The 17,864-nt window shown below is 40.8% G+C and overlaps 1 protein-coding gene across 2 annotated transcripts in view; it reads left to right on the top strand.

Moving 5' to 3' along the window:
- ADAMTS19 (ADAM metallopeptidase with thrombospondin type 1 motif 19) overlaps positions 1 to 17,864 on the top strand; it is a 310,136-nt gene that overhangs the window by 212,286 nt on the left and 79,986 nt on the right. For both annotated transcript variants that reach the window (XR_002097331.1, XM_019517287.1), the window contains exons 11-13: positions 6,999 to 7,100; positions 13,411 to 13,541; positions 16,519 to 16,688. Coding sequence is in view for 1 of the 2 variants with exons in the window: in XM_019517287.1 (XP_019372832.1) it covers positions 6,999 to 7,100; positions 13,411 to 13,541; positions 16,519 to 16,688 (403 nt within the window). In the remaining variant the exon portion in view is untranslated. The remainder of the gene's footprint in view (positions 1 to 6,998; positions 7,101 to 13,410; positions 13,542 to 16,518; positions 16,689 to 17,864) is intronic.

A 17,864-nucleotide genomic window follows, 5' to 3' on the forward strand; every position in this document is an offset into this window, starting at 1 on the left:
ATAGGGAGAGATTTGGTCTCAGAGTTTGGGACCCCTATTCTCTCCCTCTTCTTTCCCCCTTTTTTTCCCCTGAGTTTTGAGTGGGATAATACCATGGGGATATTAATCCCTGGAGCAAATGGAGTAGCTATGGAGTCCTGACAGTTATTGGCCACATAGGCCTGGCCCCCCTCTATTGCTTTGTAATTGTTGTGTTGCAGCATAGTGGTGTAGCTGAGATGAGATATCTAGGCTGCAGCCACATAGACCTGGGCCCCTTTTGCTGTTTCACAGCTGTTCTGTCAGCCTAGTTGTGTGGCTGAACTCCAGCTGTATGGGTGGCTGGCAGATTTGGGCCAGGGTGGAGTCTGGCATGGTTTGGGTCAGAGTAAGACCTGGCACTTTTTGTTGGCGATCCAGGCCTCAGTGTGATGTGGCCCTTACCCTGTGTCCAAATTCTTTTGCAGTTTTCTGCCCCAGCAGAGCTGGGATTGGGACTAGGAATTTTGGGGTATGGTTCACTGATAAAAGCCACAGTTAAACCCTCAAAGCCACCATGCAGAAGTGGAGGTTCGCACTCTACCACTTCTCCAGGAGCAACAGGACCCCTTGCAATGCAGAAGCACCCACGCTCTTGAGCAGCTCCCTTAGTGCTGCAAACCCAAGGAGAGCTCTTAGGACTCTCCAATGTGGGCCCCCCTCTCCAGCCCATTTCCGAAGGGCAGGTATAGAGGTACAGGCCCCCAGAACTACCCTTTGGGGAGACCCCAAGTCCTGGACTCCCTGGACAGGGGTGAAGCCAAGAGGGTACAACCTATAGACTTTGTCTTGTACTTAATAGTGTTTTAAATTGTATTTGGTGTTTTCCTTTGGGTTTTTTCCTTTATTTTCTGTAATAAATCTGTTCTTTTGTGTTTATACTGCTTGCAAGAAGGGGATTTTGTTTATGTGGGGCACCCCAGCAAATTAAGTGTTCTCAGATTTTTGGGCGGAGCCTCAAGCCACTGGTATGACTCATTGGGTTTCCCAAAATAGGAACCTGGCCCTCCTTGCAGCTGACTAGTGCCCAGAAGAAGGGAATGTCTAGGTAAAGCATAGATAAGAATATGAATATATTCAAATTGCTTAGATTCTCCTTACATTTTTAGGACATGATGAGATGCCTATCCATGAGCAGTGAGGCTGTTCTGACACACTGTAACTACAACACATTGGAGCAGACTTGATTAATCAAGTCTGCTGGAGTGTGGTAATTACTGTGCTCCAACAGACTCTAGCATCTTGTGTATCAGCATCCCTGTGCTGAAAAATAGTGGCAGGGACGCTTTAACTAAAGCTCGTTTGACAAGCTTTAGTTAAAGCACCCCTGCCACTGTTTCTCAGCACAGGGACAAAGATAGATGATACTACATGGGGATATTGATGCATGAGATGCTCTGGGTGCTTTAATTAAAGCTATTCTAATTAAAGTCCCCCCACCCACACACACACATAGGCACACACTCCCAGAGCATGTGTATAACTGCCCGATGTGACTTCAATCAGTGTTGTAATAGTTTGAAGAATAAAACATGACCTCAAATGAAATGAGATTTCAAAGAGTTCGGTTTTTATATAATGGAAAAGCCAATTTTATAGGCCTTTTGGAAATATCTCTTTAAGCTGGTATCCTACCTAAAGTGGTTATGGGCTACATGTTATTCTCCCTAGTCATGTGTTTATTTTCCAGAGCAGAGGTTCCCAAACTTTTTCTTATTGTGTACCCCTTCCAGATTTACAAGCTGCCCACGTACCCCAACCGGCATACATATTATATTTTAACCCCTTAAATGCCAATTAGTATTATAAAGAAAATTCAATCCACCATTACACCATTTCTCTCGCATACCATCCCCAGAGATGTCTTACATATCCCCGGGGTAAGTGTACCACAGTTTAGGAACTCCTGGTCCAGAGCATACCAAAAGACTCCAAGGACATACACAGTTTTGGCTTACAAGTATACACAGTTTTATTTAGTAAACAAACATTGACAACAGAAGTTAAAGATAAGGACAATTGCAGGCTTTATAGGAAAGGGTACCTGTAAGCTTTTAGTTGAAACAAGCCAAACTATCTGAGGAAAGGTTGAAGGAACTAGTTATTTTTAGCTTGAAGAATAAGGGTTCAGTTTAAAAGAGGAAGGCAAGGCAAAGCGCCTTCCTGGACAAATATAGGACTGCTTAGACCTAGTGTAGCACAACTTAATGCAGCAGTTCTCAGAATTTTTAGAATCTAAGGTACCCCTCATTAGATTCAAGGTATTCCTCCAAAAATGCCAGCTCTTAGTTTCTGCTTATTTTTTGAGTACAGAAAAATTATAGAACACTCTTCTGTTGCAAAGAATTTAGAAAGACCACAACAGTCAGAATGTTCTTTACACTATGTACGCCCATTTGAAACATTTGGGTTTATCTTGTGAATCATGTTAGCATATCTCACAGTGCTGATACTGAGCAACATCCTGTAAAATGTAAAATGGGTTATGAACCATTGGAAGGACTGAGAAGCTCCTGCCATCCTTTTCCATGGTCCTGTTGATTTGTTCAGATGGTGGTGATGATCTAATCATTGGTAATTATCTAAGGAAGAAGCTTGGCTTGATGTTATGAGACTTTGCCTTTAATTTGAGAAGCATTTAATTCTCTCTGCATTAGCCCCTTGGGCTGCATACTGGCAAGCCACGCTCCAGCTGCCAGCCAGGCTCCAAGTGGCAGGATTGCTGCTGCTGCAGCCCCAAGGGAGCCCTAGGATTTCAGGTAAGGTGCTGGAGCCACCCCAGTGCTGGCCCCAGCCTCTCTTACCCCACCTGGGGTAACCTGCCATGCGCCAGAAGCCAGAGGGGCACAGGTGTTCCCTGGGGACAAGCAGCAGTGGCACAAGTAGAGAGCATGCAAATATCAGAGAACATGGAGAATACATTTTTCCTTGTGCTGCTGTTTCTTGTCTCCAGGGAAACAAATGTCCATGCTTGTGTGGACACAGCCTTGGAACTGGCATTTTTTTCATGTTCAAATCATATCATCAATGCATTCTTGGTACTCAAAGCTATGAATAAATTCAGTGTAGCAACAACACTAACCCTACTTTTTAACGATTTGGTAAATAAAAAAGTGTTTGATTTTAATCCTTATATTAATTCATAAGAAGCACCTAAAAGCAGACTGGCATTGGTAATTGACAGCAGGAATAGAGCTGAAAGACTTCATTTGACTCTAAAGACATGATATGAACTGACATCTTTAGTAGATCTGAAGCCATTCAGAGGTCTGTGTTCTTGAGGTGGTGATTGTTTTCAGGCCCCTTGATGTAGGATGAAGACCCAACAGTAGAGTTTTTATATACCCTAGTTCCCAATTCAGGAAAAAAAATATTCTCCATGTTCTTTTTCTCTAATATTTTCTTGCTTTCTTACACTCCCTTTCATTATAGTTTTATATCAGAGGTCACTTAAGGTATACTAGGCATCTAAACTGGTTAGTCTGTCTCAAGGATAAGTGTAGGTGGAATCTGTATAAGGACACAGTACATAAGCTTTTTAGTAGCCTAAATATATATCTAGGTATCTAGTAGAATTTACAAAATCATCTAAACAAATAAGGTGTCTGATTCCAGTTGTTTTTACCTTACTTATAGAATTTTGAAAATCCTACTTACACTTACTGGCACCTTAAACTTCGTAAATCTGATTCCATGTTTTTCATAATTGGAAGAATTCTCTTTGTTTTAGAGGTAGCTATGGCTTCATTCTTAAACAGTTTTGCATTCCTAGGTAGGTATATTTCTTTGGGCATAAGTTGAAAGCTAAAAAGGGGTATAATGTATTCTAAAGCATATTGGTTTAGAGTACAGACTTTAGATTTTAGATCTTGAAATATGGGATAACATTTTTCCTCAAATATAGTCATTTGGGGATGTGAATCCTTGAACATAAATTATTAAATAGCTATATCATCTGAACTATGAAAGGTGAATTTTCCAGCATCTTTTCTTTAGTGAGGTTCTGTCATCATCATTTCTTACTTGAAACAGAAGGATTATCATATGGTTGAATTTCTGATGGCTTGTCATTTCTGCATTGTCTTTAGGATTTGGCCTAGTAGGCCAATTTAAATAATTCTCCTTGTTTTTCTCTTAAGTGATTGCTCTGACATCTTCATATATTAGACATGGGCTAATGTTTGCAGTTCACCTTCAAGTCCTGGCAGAGATACAATCATTTGTGAATGATGTTTCCTTACAATGAGTTTTTTTAAGGTACCATATGTTTAGCAAACATAATATTTAAACACTTTTTCATGCATCCTCTTCAGCATACACACTTTTATTAGATTTACCAGCATACTAAGTAATTTAAGCTAGAAACAGCACATCTTCTATTCTAGCAGCCCTGGATTCTGAGAACCTGCTGCTGATCTTTTTCTTTTATCCCCCTCTCTCTCCTGATCCTTCTTGCCCCTGAACTGTTCATATCAGGCTGTGCAAGCAATAACCTTCAGGCAGTGATCCAGCCCCAGCTGGCCCTGTTCACTTCCGTCTGGTTTCCAGGTAAGGGGGGAATATAATAGGAAAAAAAAAGAAGGAAGGGGGAGGAAGTCATGATTCCAAACTTGATCTCTTTCTCTCAAGAATATACTAGCTGTATAGCTCTTATATGAGGGGAAAACTAAAGGTTACCAAGATAAGTTGGGAAATTACAATAAGTAGTAACGTTCATGGCTAGATTTTCTCTTGAAGAGGAATAAAAACTGTCTTGTTCTAATGCAGAGGATGGATTCAGTGATTAATTCTTCTTTTCATCTCTAAAATCTACAATGAAATGACTTCTTAGTGAAGAAAAATTATACCTGACTTGTCATCTTCTTAGTATCTATTCTTTGTGAATGTTGGCTTTAGTTAAGAGTTGACCTGCTTCCGGGAAGGAAAAAGGTTATGGTGAAGTGAAAGTATACTTGTGAAGGAGGGACCATTGGGTGTAAACAGGGGACATTTGAGTAAGTCATCAGTGAGCCTAATAGTCTGGAAAATATTTTATGTATTAAAGAAGAAAAGTAGGAGTTTTGTGTAAATTCATTCAGGGGTTGGAAACTCGCTTTAATCTTGACAATTAGAGAGTTCATACCTGAGTTCAGGATGAACTGCAAAGTTGAATTAAGGCTGAGTGAAGCACTTATGAGCTGAACACTCCCCTAAGTGTGCCCCTGTAGCAGGGCATTCAGTGTGAAACTACATTTTCAGTAAACTTCTAATATATGAAATCTTCCTGGCATATTCTGGTTTATTGGCAATACAACAGAACTTATTTTTGGTATTTCCACTATAGTGGATTCTTTGATGTGATCCAAACTGAGAAATATGAATTGAATTTTACTATAGGTGGGAAAAATATTAAAAGTGTTTATTCACCTGATTACCCTGTTGAAGGGAGGTTGGATTTAGTGCACTTAGCTGTGGTTGTGAAATTTTCCATTTCAGTTTTCAGTTAAACATTTCAGTTTCACTGGAAGCCTCAAATAGTCTGCTATCCTTTATTGTGCATAGTGAATATACTTTATAGCAATCTATATAAGACTTCTTAACTATTTTCACTTCTAAGTCCTACTTCCATTTTTAGAACCATGCTGGCATTCTCTGTTCTCCATGCATGAGTGAGTGGCCATAACAAGAACTGCTACTATTACTAGCTTTATTTTAATTTTGTCAGAACCATGTAAGCCTACCTGGTTTCTGTCAGTATACTTTGGGACAGATTCTGGCCCCAGCACGTAGCTTGAATTAGCTCTGAAGTTATGTGCTAGTGGGCAGAAAATCCTCATTTTCAGGGTGTTCCAAACCAGTTAGCACTACCTCCAAGACAGTGAATCTGTGCAATGGCAGAACTGGTATGCTGGGTAAAGCTCTCCAAAAGATTTGCAATATCCAAGGGTTGTGAAACTATGTATAGGTTCCTAGAATCCTTTCCCCCCACCAAGGCTCAGGACAGACATTCAAAAAGCCTGAGCCTGAATTGATTCACTCTTTGCAGGTCAGTCTAACCTAGCTAGGCTAAACCAGTTTGTAACTGAACAGACATCCCAGAATTGCAGACACATGCCTGTAGTGGCTCAGGCTAGAAGCCGGGGGGTACTAGAGCAGCCCTCCCTTCCCTTGCACAGCATGTGGCCAGGCTCCAGCAAGACACTCTGATTAGACCAGCAGGGAATTGATAACAATCTTTATCATCCATAACTCAGTGTTTATTACCCCATTAAGAAAACAACAGAGGGTAGATTACCAGCTATCTGATTCTGCCTGTTGATTCTACCTGTTGGTTCAGCACCAACCATAGCCTGCATGTGGTCTGCTAGCTAATACACAGACACCTCTCCACAAGGCAGTGGGGAGCAGGGAATTCCTGCTTAGGAGGGAATGGTGAGGGGAGGACGGTGAGCAGCCTGCAGTCCCTGCCGGAGCTGCTGCCAGAGAGCAGAGGGGAAGGGCCAGAGAACCCCACCCAGCCCAGAGAGCATGCCGGGATGCTGGGGGACTCTGATTTATCTTAAATGAGCAAGGGGTCTGGGACAGACATTGCATAAACTGGTTTGAGCCAAATCAGTTAAGCCTGATACTACATTCAACCAGGTTTATGTCAAAGTGGTTTCAGCCCTTTTCAAACTGGTTTATGTGCATTAAACATCTGTTCTGTTACAGGTTTAAACCAGTTTCTCATCACTTAAGCTTGTTTGTGTATAATGTATCTCCCTAGCCCAATAGAACAACAGATGGTTTAGTGCCACTGTCTCCAACTCAAGGAAAGTTCAAACAGGAGTTTTTCACCCCTTTGAGAACTGAATTCCTAATTTGTATTAATGTTTTTAACCTGGCTCTGTACAGACTGTATACCATTAAACTGGCAACTGAGTGAAATTAATGGATTGTAAACATACAGTCATTTTTGCATTAGGGACCTATTTTCTTAGCGGCATACGTTTGTTTTTCAGCATGTTATTTGCACTGGGTTATGGTGTAAGGTAGAAGGTGAGAAGGAATGCAAAACTAAACTGGATCCACCAATGGATGGAACAGACTGTGAAACTGGAAAGGTATGATACTAATTTTACTTCTGTTGTTAACAGAAGAAACACAGCAATTAATTTATTCTAGTTAAGTTTTGGAAATTGCTTCTACAAAGTCATGTGCTCGTTACTTTTAAGTTGAGATTAATCGTTTTAAATTTGTAATGTGAATCTAGATGTTTCTGAGATTAAGGCATCTTAACACGAAGCTACTATAATATACCATAAGGAAAGAATTTTACCCTGTACATACAAATACGCTTGCTTGCGTTTTTGCAGCAGTACTCAAAAAAAAAATGATGATGATCTCTATCTGGTTCTTTAGTCTTACACATATGCAGTTATCATTGAAGTCAGTTTTGCTATATAATGACTATGGGTTGATATTAGATATTCTAACATTAACATGATTAGTACCTAGACAATGCTGTGATTAATGATATATACTTGAGTATGATTTACATTCAACGTAAAGGGAAAGTATTGCATTCACCAGTTAACACATTTTACATTTCCCCCACTGTTGATATCTCAGGTTTTCCAGTGAGCAGAGTTGATCACTCCCCCTGTTCATTTTTGATGTCCCTATTTATTATGTACACTGTTAATAAAACATAAATTATTTTGAAAAGATAACAGTTTTAGGTGAAGATTCTGTTGTGCTGTTTATTTTGTTTAGAAAATGGGGAAGACTTCTTTGTAGTATGGAAATATTTGTGTTTACATATGGGCATTTTCCTAATGAAACATTTATGTACAAAAGCAGTTTATTTGTCTGATTGGAATCTGTCTCTGTGAAGAATGTGCTGTTTCTAACATAGCCAGAACAAAAGATGTTTTCATGCTGACATTACCTTGTTTAAACTAGATTTTATAATGTATTTTATAAATGTCATGTCATTGTTGCCCAGTTCCTATACTTTATTGTGAACAAAAATATCAATTTATTTTCAGAGACATAAAGGTCTGTGATGGGAGGTCACAATGAGTATTCAGCTCACAAATACTGTTTATTAGGATTAATCTCCTGAAAAGAACCTGTTCAGATTTACGACATAAAATTGCTACAGAAAACTTGTGTTTTAAAGATAAGTTTTAAAATGTCACTGCATCCAAAGTGGTGACAGTTTTGGTAAATGAATCATCAAAAAATTCAGCAGTCACTTATGGCAAGAATTTTGTTACATGTCCATCACCAACTCTCAGACTTGAGATAGTTTCTACCAAATGTGAATGTAAATAGATGTCCAGTTTGTAAGCCAACTTAAAAAAATAGTTGCACAGCCAATATGCAGTTATTCTGTTATTCTCATGGTATTGTATTGACAGCACAGTGCAGTCTCCCCTAGTGATAATTTGCTATTATAATCATAAAAGGACAGTTTCCATCATCTAAAAAAACAAATAAAACCATGACTAAAATAAGATAGAGATTTCAGAGAGTATCATTAGTATACAACAGGAATGAAGCCATTATTCATTTTCATTTCTTTAAAATAATAGAATCACCCTAATGATGCTGGCAAACTAGGCATGACTGCACCATGTCATATTGTAATATAACACATCTGTGCACTGAATAGCAGGTAACAGTGTTTTCTGAGAAAATAAATACATGTGTAAGTCTATCATGCATTTAGAATGAGCCTCAAAGCTGTGTTGGAGGCAAAGCAGGTAGCAATATCTACAGTTAAGATTGCCAATACTTTCCATTGTAAGACTATTGTTTTGCATTACCTATAACTCTGACAGACTTTCACTGTCTACTCCAGGTGTCTGCCCGAGTCTGGTATTTTTGAGGGGGTTTTTTTCAATCTCCTCTGAAAATGTTGGCAAAAAATGGCTTAGCCATTTTTCAAGATTGAGAAATGGACTCTCAAGAGCAAGGTCAGGAAGAAAAACATTCTTGTCCCATGTTATACAATTCTTACAAGCATTTCATTGAGGAGTCCTATCATCAGTACTCTTTGAAATGGGGCTGAAGTTTAAATTTGTAGGGGGTTGGAGTGCAGTCATACCAAGAATATTCCTTTAGGCAAGGTGCAGCCATTCAGACTAGGGACAGACATTCAAAAAGCCTGAGCCTGAGTTGATTCAGTCTTTGCTGGTTAATCTAACCTGGCTAGGTTAAATCAGTTTTGTAACCGAATAGACATCCCAGAAATGCAGGCACATGCCTGCAGTGCCTCAGGCTAGAAACCAGGGGACACTAGAGCAGCCCTCCCTTGGCTTCCACAGGACTGAGCTGAGGGGAACGTGGCCAGGCGCTGGCAGGACGCTCTGATTATTGCCCACTCCCCCCTGCCCCGAGCAGCCCAGCAGGGAATATGATCACCCCTAACTCAATATTTATCAACACATTAAGAAAACAAAGCCTCTCTCCATTAACTAAGGGAGCTCTTCTTGAGCAGCTCTTCTTGAACAGCTCTTCTTAAACAGCTCTTCCAAGGAAGGACATTAAGCTACCTGTTGATTAGCTCCAAACAGTCTGTCTCCCTGTTGTCTCTCACAGTACAGACCATAGCCAGCATGTGGTCTGCTACCTCAGGGGTTTTCAACTGGGGATATACGTACTCCTGGGGTGACTTAAGATGACCTCAGGGGATATTTGGTAGTGAGTGCTGACACCGGCACTTTTGCCGCCACCGTGCCACTGGCCTGGTAACCAATCGGCTGTGGGAGTCTCCCCCCCCCCCCCCCATTTCCAATTGGCTGCTGGGGACCCCCCCAATGTCTGGCCACCAAGGGGCTCCTTCCTTCTTAACGCCTGCTGGGGGTACATTGACCCAAAATGGTTGAAAACTCCTGTGCTAGCTAATGCTGAGGTGTCTGTGTAAGGCAGAGGGGAGAAGCCAGGCAGACTCTCTGTGCCTGCAAGCTTCTGCCAGAGCTGCAGCCAGGGAGCAGAGGGGGAAGACCAGCCCTGCTGTGGAGCAGAGAGCCCCACCCAACCCAGAGAGCATGTCAGGATGCTAGGGGTGTCTGGTTTATCTTAAACCAGCAAGGGGCTTGGGACAGACATTGCATAAACTGGTTTGAGCCATATCAGTTAAGTCTGATACTACGTTCAACCAGGTTTATCTCAAATTGGTTTCAGCCACTTTCAAACTGGTTTATGTGCACTGAACATCTGTTCTGTTACAGGTTTAAACCAGGTTTTGATCACTTAAACTGATTTATGTGTAATGTCTGTCTATAGCCTCAAATAGCCTGAGGTGGAATCTAAGTTCCGTGGTTTTTTGTAAGTGCAGATGGATACTAAACATAACACACGTTTGCCCTTGGTTGGGGAGCAGAGATGGGGAGGGCTGTAAGGGCTGCTAATTCCCTTTCCTTTCTGTCCATCCAAGATGAGCTTTATATTACACTAGTCCATGGATGGGCAAAATGTGGCCCACAGGCCAAATCCAATCTGCCAACTAATCGGATCCAATCCATGGGCACGTGCCCACCAGTTGATCATATCTTGCCCATGGCTGCCCCTACAGTGCTCTACATGGGATCAAGCCCCACCTGCTTCTGCCCAGTCATGCTTCTGCTTGCACTCACCCCATGCCCTCCAGACACCACCTGGCCCTGAACCCAGCCAATGTATACAGCTTCCCAGCAGGGCTGCTGCCACAGCCACCCAAAAACTGCTCATCTGCCCAGCTCCTCCAGTGGCTTCTCCTCCTGCTACCCCTGTTGCCCTGCTGCAGCCAGTAGGTAACTTGGGGAAGCCATGGAGATATGTGCCTGGCAGAAGATGTCCAGCCAGGCAGGTAGGAAGCTACTACCAGGCAGTTCCTGCTCCAGCATGTGGGGCTTCAACTTCATGCTGCCTACCATCCACTCTGCCCATCCAGCATGATGATCAGCGATCTGTGGGTGGCTGAGTGGGTGAAAGGGAGCCAGGAGCTAGAGCCCCATGCACTGGGGCAGGAGCTCTGCTGTACATGCCCCCTGCTGTCTCTCTTCCTAACTTCTGGCTGGCTCCTGGGACCTTGTGTGCAGACAGCACCCCCATATGTGCACACACATCCATACCCCTTGACACATGTACCCCCCACATACACATACTATACACCCACCGCACATACTCCCCCACATTCCCACAATAGTAAGTCTTTATTTTGAGCTATTATGCAATCACTTCTATATACACTACTCAAAAAAAAAAGCATAAACCAGGACAAAAAATTATTTTTTGGAATAAAATTAAAATATTTTATAACAGGTGTTTTATTTTTAGTATATGGATTGTTTTTTAATCTATAATTTGTTAAAATGATATCTGATAAAAGGTTTTGTGTATTAGGCCCTCAACAGCTCACCAAAATGCATTAAGTGGCCCTCCAGCTAAAATAATTGCCCACCACTGCACTACTTGCTGGTGTTCTGTTTTGCTTAGGTCCGGGGTTTTCAACCTTCTTGGATCAATGTGCCCCTGGCGGCCAGACACGGAGCAGTGTACCCCGGCAGCTGGACGTGGGGGAGGGGAGAGGTGCAGGGTGCATGGCCAAATGTGGAGTGGAGCCAGCCACTGCATGTAAGCTTCCCCCTCCCCCCACATCTGGCTGGCAAGTAGTGCAGGATGGTGCATGGTGGCACTCGGTCCCTGCCTGCCCATACGTACCCCCTAGGGCCTCCTCAAGTACCCTCAGGGGGTTACTCTTTCATTTAGGAGGTAATGAGGAGCTACATTTAGGTGCTACATTATTGTAAACATACATTATTACCATGATAACAGCAGCTTAGGACAAAAATAAAAAAGAATACGTTTTTCAGTTGAAAGTCCAGGTGAAATTTAAGATGGCCAAACAGGAATTTGGCAAAAACCCTGGAAGTTAAAAAAGAAAAAAAAGAAGAAACAAGTAATATTTTTGGCTGGGTTGGTTTAGTCAGGGACATCTTGCCTTGAGCAAGGGGATGGACTGAATGACCTTGTATTGTCCCTTCCAGGCCTACTTTGCTATGATTCTAAATTAGTGTCATACCACCAGTCTACAGAGTTAGGCTGATTTATGCCAACTCTGGTATTATAAGTTTTACCTCTTACCAGAGTTTAACCAGTGACTAGTCTTTTAGTTCACTGAAGTTGTACCTGACATGTTGTATTAATAACTTCTTTCTGCTATTGTTGCTCAGATACAATATAAGATAGTGCGTATATGTCTATTTCAGATGTACAAAACAGCTATACACATGCTCTCACAGTCCTGATACATCAGTTACCTGCTATCTGGGCACCAGTATTACCTGCTATTACCTGCTATCAGGGCACCAGAATTTTTCAATTAAATGAAAAAGATGCATCTATTCTGTCAAGAGATAAATATTTAACCTTACATCTATCAGAAATATACAATACAATACAATGACTATAATATAAAAATAATATGCAGAAGACAAATAAGAGGAGAATTGTGGTAGTTCACTCCCAGCAGGTGATATATATGTGTGGAAGTACCTACTACAAAACATCTCTTGGCCTCAGTAGAATGAGGATTTGACCAAATATCTCTTAAAAGCTAAGAAGCTTCTATTCTCATGGTACACCATTCAAACTATCAGTAGTCTCCATTATGTTACAGCTTGTGTATTCTGTTGCATCAGCTTGGATTAAAAGTTGCAAAAATACACTGAGTATGTATGTCAAATCTAGAACTGCTTATAACCTGATTATATAAATATGTATTCCCAGGGCTCGTCTACACATGCATTTACTCCAACCTAGATTTACTGTGAGGTAAACTTCTACACGGTGGGTGCGTCTACATGTGGTCCTATGTCACTGTAGCAATATGCTACAGTGAAGTAGCACCCATAGATGTCTACATGTGACCAGCAGCTACTTCACCATAGTGGTGTGTTCCCCCCATTTAGTGTGCCGCTACAGTGAAGTAGCTGCTAAAAATAACCATGAACCATGTGTACAGCACAGCATTGGTGGTTACTGCACCATGCTTTAGTACTTCCAAAAGGAAGTACTAAAGCATGGCACAGTAATAATGTTGCCATAGGGCAACGTGTAGACAGCCCCCCTGTGTCCTGGCTCTTCATTTGCCTTCCTCATATCAGTGCTTTTTAGGAGGTAATTGAATGACAGGGAAAGCTAAAAGACCATAAAGACCAGAATGGTATGAAATAAGGGCAAGTGCAATTTCTAGTGGCATCCGTGAAAAAAAAATCCTGTTGGGAATTAGATTAAGGAATTCCCATAATTTCCTTTGACATAATGCTGTTATTAGTGCATTCAGTAAACCAGCTTATGCTGTGCTATCAGTGGAAAGGTAAGGCAGTTAATTTTTTTGGATGTGCCCTGATTTATTCACCTAAGAACTGCATTTTGCTATAGTGGTGTAAAGCTGGCGAATGTACCAGTCGAACCTCTTTTCCTGAACATTTGGAGGGAGAATGGAGTGCCTGGAGTACTTGCAGCAGAACTTGCAACACTGGAATCAGCAGTCGACAACGCAAATGTCCTGGGTAAAAAAAAGTTCAGTTTTCCTTTTTCGTGTGCTTCAGTATTTTTAGTATGTTTAACAGGGGCTAATAATCACCATAGAGCTGTGCTGCCACACGCATGCTACAAGTAGACAATTTTTCTTTTAGGGATACTGACTAATGGGAAAGTGAAAATGTATCAGGTCTACGATGCATCATGACTTCCTTCAAAAAAACTGTTGTGAATTCCCCTTCCTCTGATACAGGAGCTTATTGAGTTATATAAACTTGTGAGGAAAAGAAGCATTCATAGTGAACTATGTGTTTCCCTGTATTATTACTTATTTTCTATGTGGAAATCCCTTGCTGTTTTCCCAAATAAGTATCTTCTTAATGATTTTTTCCGTATAATTCCATCAAGCTACTCTTTTCTTGTTCATTGCAAGTATTCAGTCTTTAAGATTTGAGCTGTGCTCTCTAGTTTTCATTGGTGTTACTAGTTGGAGATGTATAGCTTTCATAATGTAGCTTCTGTTGTAAAATTTTACAATTTAAAAATTCATATTGTTCGATTGTTTATCTAAAATTAGCAATATCCAGGAATGTTTCCAACAGTAAATGAATGCACTAAAATATTCACTTAAAAGCAGATACGCAAGGAACAGAGCTTATTGAAGCAAACTCAATTAAAAAGCAGGTATCGTCATAGGTTATATTTGAATATTTTTGCAATTTTGCTGAAGATTTATGTTTTGGGAGGCTTGGTTTTTGTTGGGGCTTATACTATGCAAAACTAGTGAGAACAACAGAGCAGGAACAATACAATTATGTTTTTAAAGGTGGCCGACAAAGGAAGGAAAGCCCTTTGTTATTAGTTAGTTAGGTTTGGGTGTGTTTTTTTAAATCTGGAGAAATATTCATAATATCAGGCCATGTCTTTTCTTATTCCAAAAAACTTAAAGAAGAAAAACTGAATTTTTTAATGTCTGTTTAGAAGGACTTAAAGTTTTACATAAAGAAGTTTCCTTCTAGCAGTTTTACAGGCATTTAAATGGAAAAGCTATGAATTAAATAATTAAAGAAATGCAGACATGGTAATTTTGCCCCATTGAAGACCAATGCAGTTTTACTAATGACATCAATTGGGCTAGTCTATTACTCCAGGTATGTAACTAACCAACTAAAACATACTTTCCTCCCAGTTGGTCAAGACCAATTTTTTTCTTTGCAGGTCACTCATGTATTAAAACATAAAAGAAAGGAGTATATAAGAGTAGGAAAAAATAGAGTGGAAAGTGGGAGGTGGCAACAGGAAGGGGCAATATTCTGAAGGCTGAAGATAAAGATGGAGAAGATAGAAGAGAGACACTCCAGAACAGGGCTAAAGACAAGAGGACACAAGGGATGTGGAGACTGAAGAACAGGATTTTGTAAAAAGAAAAAAAAACAATGAATGTACTACAGCAAGGTGTCTGGTAGAAAAGTCAAAATGCTGCCCTAGTTCCCTCCCATCTGAATGTTAGTTTCAGCTGCATACCCACAAATTATTTCCAGACTTTAGAGATGCCAAGGTTTCCCAATAATTGAATGCTTTCCAATTCCTATCTTCTGCTAGTCCTCTCCTTTAATTAGCACCCATAGGATCAACTGAAGAGTCAGAGGAAAGAATAGGGAGAAACATTGGATATAACATTGGCCATGAAAACATGTCTCATTTGTGCCAGAGAAAAGTTTTTCTTCCAGCACAAAAAACACGTTAAGCTATTCATTGGATTTCATGTGAAAGAGAACTGGCTCTTCTGCAAGAAGTTAGATCGTATACTACCAGGAAGAACTCTGGCCTCCCAATCTAACTTGAATGTCCATATACTTGTCTCAGGTGTGGATGACACCCAATATTCCACATTCCTCTGATCTCCCTCTATCTCTCCAAGGGAGAGGACAGGAGCAAGACCACTGACCCAGGATAGCCCACTCAGGGATGAGCTGTTAGTGAGCTCTTTGGAGACCCTGCCCTGAAAAATTCCCCTTCCCTCTCTCTGACCAGCTGATTGGCAGGACAGGGGAGGGATTCTCTTACAATAGGAACCTCCTGGAACAGGTTCCCACTATGGGAGAATGCCCCTGCCTTTCCCTGCACTGTTCTGGTCAGCCTGGAGCAGAGTGGGGGAGGCAGGCTGCAGTGCCCAGCAAGAAGGCTGCCTGAGACTTGCTACCATGGCCAAATGTCACCCCTGACCCTCCCCCTACATTCCTCTGGATTGGCCTGGAGGAGTGCAAGGGTAGGGATCTATTCTTCTATGATAATATGGCCCCTCCTTATCCCACCAAACAGCTGGAACCTCCTGGGGCTGTCTGTCACCTGCTAACTGACAGCCTGCCCCCTTCCTAGGCTTCTCTAATGGGCTCCCCTAAGAAGGCCAGGGAGCAGTCCCATAGTGTCCCCAGAGCTTGCCTGTGTAGTTCTCTGGCAAGAGGCTGGAACACATGTACTCTCAAGTTCCTGGGCTGTTTTTCTACCAGTAAGAATTGCAGAGAACTGAATGCCTGTCTGTGGCCATTATAACGTTGCATCAACAAATTGAAGAAAGTCAGTCTGAAGTAGATGAAATTGTTGTGTCCCCTCACTGATGACTTTAGAGTAGGTTTGGCTCAGTCAGGGGCTGAAAAGTATCCTTAATAATACTTAAAAATCACTTGGAGGTTCTATCTTTCTTGGAGATGTAAGATGAACTTCCTCTTCTCCTAATGCCTAGGTGTAAATGAAAGGCTGGCATTTGTAATTCTTGTATATAAAAATAGTTAACCAGAAATACAACAGAAATGTAATTTTATTTTAAAAGTTTGATTTGGTTGTTAGTGAATCTTTTTGCTTTTTTATGGCAAACAAACTATTTTATTAAAACGTCTGTTTATTAAAACAACTTTTTGTATAGACTGAGTAAATTGGGCTGTGTTCTAAGAGTTTAACTAAAATGTCACCAACCAATAACAAAAGCGTTTATATCATCTTCTCTAGGCCTGGTCCTGAAGAAGATTGTCATGGTCCTCGACTACAATATAAAATATGTGAGAACCTTTCCTGTCCTGCTGGAGTGCCTGCATTCAGGGACTGGCAATGCCAGGCTTTCAGTGTCAGATCTTCATATCAGAAGCACATACTCCAGTGGCAGGCTGTTATAGATGATGGTATGACTAAATTAGATCCTTAAGAACCTGTAATATGCATATATTTTCTAGATCAAGGATTGCTGTTAATTGAAAATGAGACTATAATAAAAAGAAAATTATCATTCTGCAAGCCTGAGCTGCAAAATAATTTCCCAGAAAATCATTTAAACTTTACTGCGCATTTCTTCTGTGGATAAGTGGTGGTTTCACTTACTCCTAGGATCTATTATCTGGTCTTTATATAGCATTGGTTTTCCCCAGTACAGATCACAGTGAACATCTATGATATAAATTAGATACTGATAGATCAAATTCAGTAATACTAAAAGCTATAAGTTAAGCTTTATAGAGGAGCACTAAGATGTTTAAGACAATGTGTGTTGGTTACACATTTAGTTACAAAGCTAAGGAGACAATGCAACTAAAGAGACAATGGAGAGACAGTGTAGTTGGCATTCATTTTCAAAGACATACCCTCTGCTGGATTTTGGCAGAAGCCCATGTTTAATGCATATCTTGGACTTGCAAGAGTTTCTTATAAATTCAGCCAGCAACTGCTTGCCAAGTTCTGGCATACTTCAGGGATGCTACTACAATGTACCAGTCTTGCTTACTAACTTTAAGGGTGCACTCAAGCATGGAAAGCGTAGTTTCAAATGTTTATGATATCTGTAAAACTAAAGTAAGCACAAAATACTGACAGTCTAAAAAAGAAATAGTCTACCCAAATTCATGCAAGGAATGTGAACAATAGCTGCTGTTAGATTGAATTTCCTTTTAAATTGTCATAATGTATTTTTGTCAAAGAAACTAACCTAAGGAATTGAATTACAAAAACAGTCCTAGAAATAATCAAAATTTCAGCCACTGTTGATAAAGATATGAATCCAGTCTGAGATGTAAGATCACTTAGAAATGCTTTATCACAAGTTAAACTGCAGCTTTAAAAAATGCATCAGAAGCATTGATAATAACTTGCAAAATCATACATTTAAAAATATTGTATATCTACGTATTAAAACAGTGGTTTTCAACTTTTTTGAACTGAGTTCCACTTTGTTTTACAATTTTGTTTGTGCCCTCCCACCCCCTCCACTCCCTTCACCCCAGAGGAGCAGCGCAGCCAAGCATGGGCCTCATCCCAGCAGCCATCACGGCTTGGTTTGGCTTGGCAGGGTGGGCTCCACCCGCCGC

Source organism: Gavialis gangeticus, unplaced genomic scaffold (genome assembly GCF_001723915.1).
Source record: "Gavialis gangeticus isolate Ggan-Ray unplaced genomic scaffold, GavGan_comp1, whole genome shotgun sequence".
Taxonomy (NCBI): Eukaryota; Metazoa; Chordata; order Crocodylia; family Gavialidae; genus Gavialis; species Gavialis gangeticus.